Source organism: Magnolia sinica, chromosome 19 (genome assembly GCF_029962835.1).
Source record: "Magnolia sinica isolate HGM2019 chromosome 19, MsV1, whole genome shotgun sequence".
NCBI lineage: Eukaryota > Viridiplantae > Streptophyta > Magnoliopsida > Magnoliales > Magnoliaceae > Magnolia > Magnolia sinica.
In genome coordinates, this window is record NC_080591.1 from 14,428,654 (window position 1) to 14,440,938 (window position 12,285).

General features: G+C 38.7%; 1 protein-coding gene across 1 annotated transcript in view; it reads left to right on the forward strand.

The window, feature by feature from the left end:
• Nucleotides 1-1,120: 1,120 nt before the first annotated feature.
• LOC131234392 (long chain acyl-CoA synthetase 9, chloroplastic) overlaps nucleotides 1,121-12,285 on the forward strand; it is a 40,117-nt gene continuing 28,952 nt past the window's right edge. Inside the window, exons 1-5 of the mRNA XM_058231231.1 lie at nucleotides 1,121-1,509; nucleotides 6,443-6,984; nucleotides 7,341-7,421; nucleotides 9,536-9,808; nucleotides 12,118-12,249. Coding sequence (XP_058087214.1) covers nucleotides 6,538-6,984; nucleotides 7,341-7,421; nucleotides 9,536-9,808; nucleotides 12,118-12,249 — 933 coding nt within the window. The 5' untranslated portion in view covers nucleotides 1,121-1,509; nucleotides 6,443-6,537. The remainder of the gene's footprint in view (nucleotides 1,510-6,442; nucleotides 6,985-7,340; nucleotides 7,422-9,535; nucleotides 9,809-12,117; nucleotides 12,250-12,285) is intronic.

The window sequence follows — 12,285 nt, forward strand, 5'->3', positions numbered from 1 at the left end:
CCTGTTAGTAAGGTTAAAAAGACAGGGATAAAATTAGAAAAATAAATATCAGATTGATCTACAACTTTTTTGGCCCACAAAAGTTTTTTTTTTTTAGTCAATAATCACTGTTTCTTATGGTGTGGTTTACCTGAAATTTTTATCTGCTTTATTTTTTTATTCCATGTTCTATTATTTAAAAAAAAAAAACAGATGAAGCGTGAATATAAAACTCACATATCTAGGTGGCCCCTCGGGTCAGGGTCTCGCCCTAATAGCTGGTTCCGGGGTCGCATCCAAGTCGCGATCCAGGGTCATAGGCAATCTGCTTCATGCATCCTCGTATTATGATAAGATAAGTCGAGGCTTTACCTTTGAATTCGTGTTATCTTTAAATGATCTAAACCGTTTATACGATGTTTCTCACTATCTATGGTCTATAAACAAGTCATTTGGATTATTTTATCTCTCTGTTAATTTTTCTCTTTTGCTTTGAATATGGACGGTCACTATGGTTTCTATATAATCAAATGATTAGAATTCTCAATATAAGATTTATTTCATAAAATTCCCGATCCAAAGGTATCCCTATCACATGAATGATTTGATAACAGAACAATCCCAAATCCAGTGGCTAATGTCGCGACGTATCCTGTGACCGTACGTGGGAATGGATTATCGCCGAACCTCTCCGAACAATTGGCAAAGGAATCCCACACAGTACAGACTGTAACTGAGAAACAAACGCCATCCGACGGAGTACAGCCAGCATCTTTACACAGTACATAAAGGTTCTCAAAAGGACTCATCTTTTGGAAATCCAGACCATTGATCTGTTGTGACCGACTATAGATAGATATTGAGTCAATTATCTCATTTATAATACAATCTCAACCTTCTATTTTTGTCCTGAAGTTAGAAGGTTAAGGAGGTCCACTTTCATTTGATCTCTATGATCTCCAAACCTGATTGATATTTGGAAATTCCACTTTCGAGGAGAATCAACATACGGACAGTCTGGATTACGGAAATATGGGCCTCTTGTGTGGAAATTGAAAACTTGTGTACACCATGAAAAATACGAGGCTACGCAGTGGAATTGATATCTGTCAGACAGAGGAGAAACAGGGAGAACTAGAAGACGACAGCGAAACAACATTTCTGAAACTCCAACCTCACTCAATCTCGGTATTTCCGCCACCACAAAAATATTTCATTTTATCAGCCTTACTTCTCTCTCTTCTCTGCTGCCACCACAACCAATCTCTCTTCCTCTCTCTCTATCTCTCTGTCCTCTGTCTCTCTTCTCTGCTGCCACCACAACCAATCTCTCTCTCTCTCTCTCTCTCTCTCTCTCTCTCTCTCTCAATTGCAGAAACAAACCCTAATCTCTCCCTTTGATTCCTTCCCACCACAGTCCTTTTCAAAAATCCCTGATTTTCACGATCTTTTCCTGCAATTGGATATTACAAATCTGTTGGACTGGATTTTCCAGATTCGATTCTGGTTTCCTAGCATTTGGATTTGAAGGTACCGGATTCTGATTCGTTTTGCTATTGCTAATTTCTTTTTGTGATGCCTTTTGCTGTAATGGATACTGGCATATATGCATGGGTGAATTTCATTACATAGCTGCCTTCATGTGCATGTTAACATTGTGCTGAAAGCTTTTAATTGACATGCGGGACGGTTTGGTTATTGATCTGGACTGTTCGTTTGTTCCATGCTGCTATTGGGCAGTCGTGATGTGAGAATCGAACCGATTAGATGATTGTGACTCTTTGAGTGTTGGTCATTTTGCGATAACTGTCTGTTTTATGAGCCGTGGATTGGATGGTGAGGATCATCTGGGCTAAGAGATTCTTTGGAATCAGAAGCGATCGGTTGTGGGGCATATCTAATGTTCTAACATGGCAATTGGACCATCTCCTTTTCTTTGCTTGGTCTTAACCATGATGCAATTGTGTGGCGAGTTTTGTTCTGTGTATAGAAACGCTGCATGCATGCATTATGCCCGAACATGTACATGTTTGCATACCTAGAGATATGAATTCATGTTAAGAGTTCTATGGCCACACATGCATCTGCATGTGGCCATCTCCCACATCTTCAGAACATCTGAACCATGCGTCAGGTGGGCCCCACTCTGTAGGTGAGCTGGTCCCATTTTACATTGAATGTTGATTGTTGGAGATCTTTCTTTTTTAAATATTTAATTCTTTTCGTATGCATTGGCTTACCTTATAAGTTTAGTAGCCTGATTTTTGAGCCGGGTGATCTTCACAGTGGAGCTCACCTGATAGACTGTGGCCTGCTAAGGGTGGGATGATTGAATAGACAGTTCAGATGGATGATTGGATGGTCCACATGTTCATCCAACTTATATGGTAGGCTATGATTCGAATAGTTTTGCATATGATAGGCTATGGAAAACTAGTGCTAGAAGTTGTCCCTTGGAATGTTTCGAAATGATGCCTTGGATTCTTCCTAGAATTAGCACAATGAAAACTCTGAAACAGTGCTTTTGGATCTCTCTCGGTTTCTTTCCCAATGAAACCTCCATCAAATCAAGTGGTGAAATTTAAATTAGAAATGACTTCTCTTGTTGTCTTTTGGCACCATTATGTACAATGGAAGTTTCAATATTCATCTCACTTAAAAGTGCTACTTAAAGGTTTGCTCTGGCCTCCACTTACTCCTCTCGACACACAACACATGTTCCAATCTGTTTAGTGTGTAGGACATCTGACCATTGCATAAGGTGAACCCTCTGTGAAGATGACCATACAAAAAAGTTGTGCTGGTCCACTCATCAGTTGGGCCACCCCCTTACCAAAAGAACTGACAGTTTAAAAAACTTGCCAATGGTTCACATCCAACAGACACTTGTTGCCTGCCTCATGAGTGGATGAACCCAATTTTTATATATAGTCATCTTTACTGTGGGGCCACTTTATGCACTGCTTACATGTCCTACAATTGGCAGGTTGGAGCCTAAGCTGCTTGTAAAGGTTTGTGTTGGGCTTGTGAATGTGTCGTAGTCAAGGGTTGTCTCTACTTGTGCGCAGCTTGGTGCATACTGTATCGTGCAATGATAAAAGCAAATTTTCTGCTAGCAGCTTCAATAAAAGCAACTTTTCTGCTACTTTACAGCTTCCATCAATGCATTGTTCCTGGCATGTGTGCAGGTTAGACACTATAGAGGCATATGACTAGGGTGATTAGGTTGTGCATTACTCATTGGTGTTATTCATTGAGGGTTTTATTATCATTATTTTCTCTTTTGTTGTTCTTCTCCACTTATTCTGTAACAAGGGCAGTGTTAAACCACAAGAGACTAAATTGTGGAATCTGTAACTTGTTTTTTCATGGAAGTTAATAAGAATATATAAAGAGGTCAGAGATCTGTAGAAATATACATCGAAATAGCTATCTTTAGTAAGTATCCTATACTCTAATATATATCCCCTCAAAGTCAAGTACAGTGAACATTTATTAAAAAATAAAGGAAAAATTTAATGGCAACATGGTGATGAAATGACGAGTAGCATGATGTGAGCAAGCACTTTTGATGACTTTTGGGATGTGAACCGTTGGTTTTTCCAACGATTGAAAAATGATCTAGTGATACTTCTGGTGCTTGGGATTTGAATAATTGTTCTTCCATTACACGCACTTTCGATGGCTAGGAGTTTAACTGTTGCTCTTCTAGTGGATACATACTTCCGGTGTTTAGGAATTTAACCATTGGTCGGTGGTTTTAGATGTTCTGACAACAAACAAAAAAAAAGTCTGGCCATGGGGCTGACATGGTAATAGGGTTTGGTCCTAAAGCCAGACACAATAATAAATTTGATCCAAAAGCTCGACACAAATAAAAAGCATATCTTGTCAAGAGGCCGGTGTGGGAAAGATACATTAGTGAAGTGTACAGAGGAAATGATTGATCTAGGCCCATGAGGTTAAGAGGCAAGTGCACCAGCACTCCTGAAAATGCTATTGTAGAACGCTGAAACTGATGCACCCAAGAAGCATGAAAGGAGAGTTAAAAACAAGGAGAAGGGTTCAAACACCTTCTTCTTCTCAATATTCTTGGATATGAGAGGGTGGAGATCAAACGTGAGCAGTGTGGTCGCTGCGGCTGGTCATTCCTGCCGCAACGATTGGATAGACGATAGAGGGGGCAGTGGCAGGTGCGATAGCAATGGGCAGAACAGTGTGCAATGACAGATTAGTGGGGTTGGAAAACATGCCAAGATCATTGGCGAAGATGGTACAATTGATCGGTAGGGTGCATACATCTGGTGGTGCCATAGACTAGTGTTCGAAATATCGATATCGTGTTACATATCACACCCTTGGGATACAAGTGCATATCGGTTGTCGCATGGGATATATCGGTTGTATTGCATAATGCATTGCTATTGTTGGAAACATGGGGAAATTGGTCGAATTTTTCAATGAAACTTGATTGTTAAAAAAGACATCAATAGACACTATAAATCAAAACATTACAAAAAAATAAGTGCATATAATAAGTTTTCTCTGTATGGATCCAAATCTCAAAATCGAAGCTCCCAATCCATGATTTTTAATGCAAAACATTGACACTGATTTAACATGATTTACAAGAAAAAAAGGGATCGAAAATCGAAAATACTCACTGGATCAAATATGTGAGATATATCGCACTACTTGTGTGTTTTGTATTGCATAGGTGGGATACAAGATATATCGTGGGAGATATCGGTCGATATTGTTGATGTTTAAAACACTGCCATAGACGACGCATGGTGAGGCTGGATCTTATTGATTTCGGATGAGTTTTCAGGGATAGACGGGGTTTTGAGTTGTGGGATTGGTTCCGATGTACACAGGATTTGGTGCAGCTGGTGGGTTTATAGTCATCGATGGCGTTAGTGTTCAAAGGAGGAGATGAGATTCGATGGGGATTTTGTTGCAAGAGACAACAACAGATGGAGCTGGGCGCCTGAAACAATGGCGGATCGTGGTAATGGAGGTCAACGGTGCCAGATATGTTGATGATGGAGATGCAGGATCACCATAGACCGAGATGATGACAGATTCCTCGGCAATGATGATGTATTAGACGGTGCTGTTGGACGGCCAAAATCAATGGTGGTGGTGATGAATTGCAAGCGGTTAACACTGATAGACGCTGGATTTGAGGATAAATGGGCTAAGTCTGAGTTTCAGAGGATTGTTGTTGCCAAATTTGAAGCTGGAGATGGGTGGGCCCCAATGGAGATGGTGGAGAACAAAGATCGGTGATGGTGGAAATGGGTTTGAATGACAAAAGTGCAGTGGTGGCACAATGAGATCAAATGGTGATGCAAAACAGGGATGGGGTTGAGCAACGAGCTCGAGCAGGGAGTGGGTTTGGCATCAGATCTAGGCTAGGTTCACTGGATTTGGAGATGACGACCATAGTTGAAATAGATGCCGTGGTGGGTGCAGAGCAGGACAGCTAGTGACAACTGGTTCCGTGACTGGTGTTGTGATGAAGATGACCAGTGGAATGCAGTGTGCTATAGCATGATGTAGTGAAGCAACCTTGCAGATCTGTCACTGGAGATGAGGAGGTTGCTAAATGGGTTGTTGATGCAGATTATTGATGCGTAGCAACGGTGGGTTCGATACTGCACTGATACGATGTTAAACCACAAGATGCTACATTGTGGAAATTGTAACTTGTTTATTTAATTGAGAATTATATGAATATATAGAATAGATGAGAGATCTGTGAGATAGTTGTAGAGATCTATAGAGATCTTAACAGATATACATCTAAATAGCTATCTATAGTATACCACTACAATCTAATGTAAAAATTGTTTTGCTAGGCCACACGATAAGGCAAAAATTCTTAAAGTTGTCTTGAGGAGTTCCCATTCTCTGAGTCCTATAATATTAGTGATGGCTAAACATCTTATAGCCAAAAGATGAATTGCCGATTAAAAAAGGTATCCTGTTAACTGAAGTGGCAACGTGCACCACACCTTTGCTTTTGGATTTTCCATGAAACTACAAAATGCTTCAATACTTACTGATTGCTGTTTCTTCCAAATTTGGATGTATGGCCAAGAACAACAATAATATATTATTTATTTATTTATTTATTTTTTAAAAAGCTACATGGACCTGTAGGGCATTTAGTTTGCTTTCATTTGATATGTAGCCCTATGTTGGTTGATTTAGCTGTACCGCATGAAAGTTTTATGAAGTTGGGATTATTGTATTATCAATAAAAAAGAATGTTATGAAGAGAGGAAAATCCTAATGTTGATCACCACTGTATGCTATGGTTCCTTGCTACTCCCCGTGCATACTTAACATCAGCTACAGTTGTGGATCACGGTAGGATTCTAACCATGACATGCCATTTCTTCTTAATGTATCATAATAAAAAATATTGATTTCTGTGATGAATATTGATTGGCAGGTTTGCATGGAAATGACTGAAGACTATCGCTGGTTCAAAATTTTGTTTTGAAAGATTCTGCTAGCTTTGGGGATAGTAAAGTGGGTGTGCAAAAGATGAACACGTATATCGTTGGCTTTCTTGTTCCCCTTATATTTTCTCTAATCTTCCGGAATTCAAAAAATGGAAGGAAACGGGGATTGCCTGTTGATGTTGGTGGAGAACCTGGGTATGCAATCCGAAACCATCGTTTTACTTCCCCTGTGGAAACAGCATGGGAAGGAATCTCAACACTTGCAGATCTCTTTGAGCAAGCATGCAAGCAGCATGCATACAAGCGTTTACTCGGCACTCGGAAGCTGATTTCAAGGGAAATGGAAGTTGCTGAAGATGGTAGGTCCTTTGAGAAGCTTCATTTGGGAAACTATGAATGGCTTAGCTACGGTGAAGTTTTTGAAGCTGTGTGCAGCTTTGCATCGGGTTTAGTGGAACTTGGTCATAAAAGGGAAGAACGTGTTGCAATCTTCTCTGATACACGAGCAGAATGGTTTATTGCATTACAGGTTCTTATTTGTTTTTAAACCATTCTTACTAAGTTCATGATAAATCACTAAATCACCAATTTGATGCATATTCTGATTATTGTTATCCATGTAAATGTCATCTTATTCTTATGGGCTGTTGCTATCTTACCCAAGCTAAGTATCTATTCAGGGCAATCTGCTTAATTGCTGTGGCAGTAGGTTTAACATGGTAATGAATCTGATGAAGAAACGGAAATAGTATTGCATCTTAGGCTACTGTTAAGGTTTCTGGTTATAGAGCAAAATAGGATAGTTAGGCTGATGTTCTGATTTTCTGCAGTCTCATAAAAGAATATTTAATATACTTCTTCTTTTCTTTTCTTTTCTTGGAGTAGGGGTGCTTCAGACGAAATATCACAGTTGTCACCATATATGCTTCACTGGGGGAGGAGGCTCTTTGTCACTCATTAAATGAGGTTTCATCTCTCTCTCTCTCTCTCTCTCTCTCTCTCTCTCTCCCCCTGTGTGTGTGTCCCCTTTGTATAGATCTATGTTCTATGTGCATCATTCATTAATATTTCAAGTACGGAATGTGTTTAATTAGGAATGGTTGGAATGATTTGTGTTGTGGCATCACATTAATAGAAAATGATTCCCCTGAAGTATGCATCTTTGGATACGGAATCTTTCAGGTGCTGCTGCTTTGCTTGTGTCCATGGACCAAAGTTCATTGAAGATGCAAAATAAATGAACCCAGGAACAAGACAAACTAAATTTACCATTTGACTCAACCATCTTCCATTAATTTGCAGCTAGCGAATGTTTCCAACCCTGAAGGAATCATGACTCTCAAGGATATTATCTATAGAACACACTTCCACATTGCTGCAGAGGAGATGTGATTCTTTGTTAACCAGTTTGTTTTCATTGAGTATCTCCCTCAATCACAACGCAATAGCATGGAGAGCAAGTCATATTCAAGTACCCCCATCCAATTTTCTCAGCCATGTGGGCAATATTTGCCGAAACAGCAGTTTTGTTGATTGAATTTCCTCCAGTTTTGCCAGACTGTAGCGTTGTCGAAACATCAGTTGCATTGATTAAAGGATATTAAGGAATGGGGACTGCATGGTAGACTTACACTATAATTCTAGTCTGTACCTCACTGCTCGCATTGATAGAAATTGATGACTCTTGCTAAGTTTTGGTCTCTTCTTCTGCTGGTGCGAGGTACACTTGCACCACCACTATTGTGAAAGCGACATGTGCAAATTTTTACTAATCTAAAACATCAGGTTCTACCCCTAGGATGTCAGTACTTTTATTTCTCTTTTAATAAACATTAAACAGTTTGTTCCAGAAATTTTTGTTGCCAAGTTTCTAATTATGGAAAGGATCCTGGAAATTTCTACTGCTGGTGAACTGTATCAGTAAATAGTATCAGATCCTGATCCATATGCACAAGGAAACAAATTACATCTGTAAGCTTTTCCTAGTTTTCATGGTATTAAAAAACTGGTACGGATTAGCCGTATTGGCCAATACAATACAGCTAATCCGTACCAGTTTTTTAATACACAAGGGAAAAGTTACTTGGATCCTTACTCTCGCTTTGGTGGTAGACTCTCAGGAGTTTCACCCGGTCAAGGGTTCGAGCATCCATAGGTGGTGAAATCCCACTACGGCGTGAGTGTGTGGGGGGTGTGTGTTAAAAAAAAAGAAGGAAACAGTTACCCTTTTTTATGCGATACGAGGTTAATCAGCATGTTATTAAAAAAAGGGGGGGCTGGATTAGCCCGTATCAGCTGATATGAGCTGATACGCTACAGATCTAAATGGCCATAAAGGGCCCACTTTGAAAAATTTTATTTTCAAATTTCTTTTATTTTTTCACTTCTTTCTTCAATTCAACCATGAAGGAAGCTCAGAAGCTAATTTTAAACTAGTTCTAGGCCTATTTGAGGATCAAAACACATAATTTGAGTAGGATTTGATGAAATCAAAGTGGAGCAGACCATTTTTTCCTCAAATTTCCCTCTTTTTTGTTGTATTTATGTTTAATAGGTTCTAGTCTACCAAATCATGCTTGATTTGTGTTTGTTAGGGTCTATTTGGTTGGTTGACTTTCAGTAGGTCAAGCTAAATTGCTCTACAAGCAACATTCATTTCAAAAAAGGCTCGTTGCACCATTAAATACATGTCCAAAACCAAAAAAAGAGTATATATTTGGGATCCTCACATTTTTTTAGAATTTTACCAATAATTTTTAAGATATCCCCTGCCAATACTGTTATGTTATACCTTGCTAGTTATAGAAGCAAAACACGCTTTAAGCTAGATGATATGTTACTACCAAATCGAACCTTTTTTTTTTTATAATGAATTTTGATTCTGTCTTCAAGGAAATGCTCATTCCAAGTCATTGTGATCCATTTGAGGAGAACGATTTAATTATATGCTAACAAAGTAATTTAGATTTCTTGTTTCTTTGAAATCTTGATCTTTTAATTGTCCAATTTGCACAACCATCTGCATACACATTTGTATTTCCATTTATGTTTCTCTCATGAGATGTATCTTGGTTCTCTAGACGGAGGTCACAACTGTGATTTGTGGACAGAAGGAATTGAAAAAGCTCTTAGAAATAAGTGGACAACTTGACACTGTGAAACGAGTAATACACATGGAAGATGAGGGCATCCCAACTGATGCTTCTTTGGTTGGGAGGAACACTAGCTGGACAATCGCCTCATTTGTTGAGGTGGAAAAAATGGGCCAAGAAAATCCTACTGATGCAGACTTGCCTGTATCAGCTGATATTGCAGTAATAATGTATACAAGCGGCAGTACCGGCTTGCCTAAGGTTGGTAGAGCCTTTCACTTCATTGAGAATCTTTTCTCAATATGTTCTTCATAAATAAAATGTCTCGACAGATGTGCAACATTTGTTTTTTGTTTTGATGCCTACTTGAATAATTACTTTGTTCTATGTAGAGAACATCATTATGATAGCTTTGTGATTCTTTAACTGTGTTTAAAGATATCACTTTTTAACCTCATAGTCTCATTTCCCCATGCCATGACATTAAGGTTGTGGAGGGGTAGTGACATGTTGGTTGAATGCTTTGTAACAAGGAAGTCACTTTTTTTTTTTTTCCTTTTTTCTTTTTCTTTTTGGGTGAATATTTGCATGTGAAATCTGCTACTGGATGCTCTTATATATTTATTTCATATCACTCTTCATGGTAAAATGAGTGTCTTGGTTAAAAAAGGGTCGTCATCATATTCTTCCATATTATGGAGGGATGCCTTAGAAATCTAAAGGTTTCAAAATTAGTTGTGGACTAAAACAAAGTATAGAGATGCAGATTTTTTTTTTTTGTTTTGAAGATTAACGGAATTTTATTAAAGGCCCGCCGGCAAAAACATGGGGTAAAAGAATACGACGGGAAGGCAAGAAAGAAAAGGACAAGGCCGTTAGCCTGGGCACTTAAAGAGAGGATGTGGAATTAGTATAGGGATGCAATTTTAGCAACAGTAGGACCAGAAATGTGGAATTAGTTAAGACTGCTGACCAAGTAGTACACCAAAATGACCATTTTCGATATCTTGGGTCAATAATGCATGAGAATGGAGAGATTGAGAAGGATATTTCTCATAGAATTCAGGATGGGTGGAAGAAGGGGAGACATGCCTTTGGAGTTTTAGCTAAGTGTTTAAAAGATATGGTCCAACCAGTTGGATTATAAGCTACGGTACAACAGTGGATAACTTCCAATCTTTTATTTGTGTGAGAAACCCAATTCATCCAATAAGTTGGCCCTACCACGAGGATCAATTTTTGCAGAACTCAGGCATCGAGTGGACCACACCTGTATTCTTTTATATTTGTTAATGGCTAGAAAATTGTCTATGGTGTGGGCCTGCCTGATGAATAGGTATGGATGATTTGTGCACTAGGTGACCCTCATTTTGGTGCCAATCTATTGGAAAGGTTGGATTTCATATGCACTTAACTAGTTGGAAGTTATTTGCTGGGTGGACCATAGCTTGTGGTCCAACCGATTTGACTTGAGAACACCCACCCCCAGCCCCGCCCCCCCCCATATGATGCTTTAGTTGTGTATGAAGCTTGATACACTTACACTTGGAATTTTGCACATGTGGCATTATTAAATAAAATTAAGCCCATTAAAATGTGAGGCTAACTGTTGCCAAGTCACTGTCCTAAAATTGGATTGTTTGAATGATCCTAACCATTGATTTGCGGGCACTTGTTTATTGAAATAGGACCAGACCGCTGGAAGTTTTTAATTCTTCGCCATCTAATAAATTTATATCAATCTGATAGTTAGACAGTGAAATAAACATAATCTTGAGCCCATTGTATTAGTGAGATGAGTGCTATAGATTGCATGAATTTTGGGGCAATTTGGGGGCATTCGAGTAGCCTGGACACTAGTCATCCAAATTTTCTTCAAATTTTTTCTTAAAGTTTCTTAGGGAGAATGATGTCAAATGCTTACGCATATGCATTACCGAGATGAATGCCATAGATTGCATAAATTTGGGGTCAATTTGGTCCCTCAAATTGGCAGCATTATTTATTCAAATTTAATTTCATTTTATTTTTACCTAGAATTACCTGGGAGAATGATGTCAAATGCTTAGAGATGTGCATTAGAGGGATGAGTGTCATAGCTTGTATGAATTTTGGGCCAATTGTTAATAAAATCATCAGACATGTTGAGACAACATTCTTACCAAAGAGTGGGCTGTTAAACCATCATAGATATGTTAAAAACTACAAAAGAATACATATTTAGAAACCTCTCAATATTCTAGATTTTGCTGACATTTTTTCAAAGTTTCATTTTATTTTATTTTATTTTATTTTAAATTTTTCTTAATAAAAAACTGTTATGGTAGTTACGCTACACATATCGGTTTCAACGGCACCGTCACGGCCACTGAAACCGATACAGCACACCTTGGTCCCAATTCACAACAATGTAGCTTTGTTACTCATATGTTTGTTTTCCTTTTTATTTGTCTTGGAATTTGGAAATGGTCTTGAATGTTGAGTTAGTGATACTTCAATTCCAAAATTGACCACATTGCTTGAAATTTTAAGGCAAGATCCATAGTTTAATAAATTTCATTTTTCTGTAGGGAGTAATGATGACTCATGGCAATGTCCTAGCTACGGTTTCTGCTGTCATGACGATTGTCCCGGTCCTTAGCAGCAAGGACACATATATGGCATATCTGCCACTTGCTCATATTCTTGAGTTAGCTGCTGAGGTATGGACTTCTGGTCTTAGGTTAACTGGGTTCTGC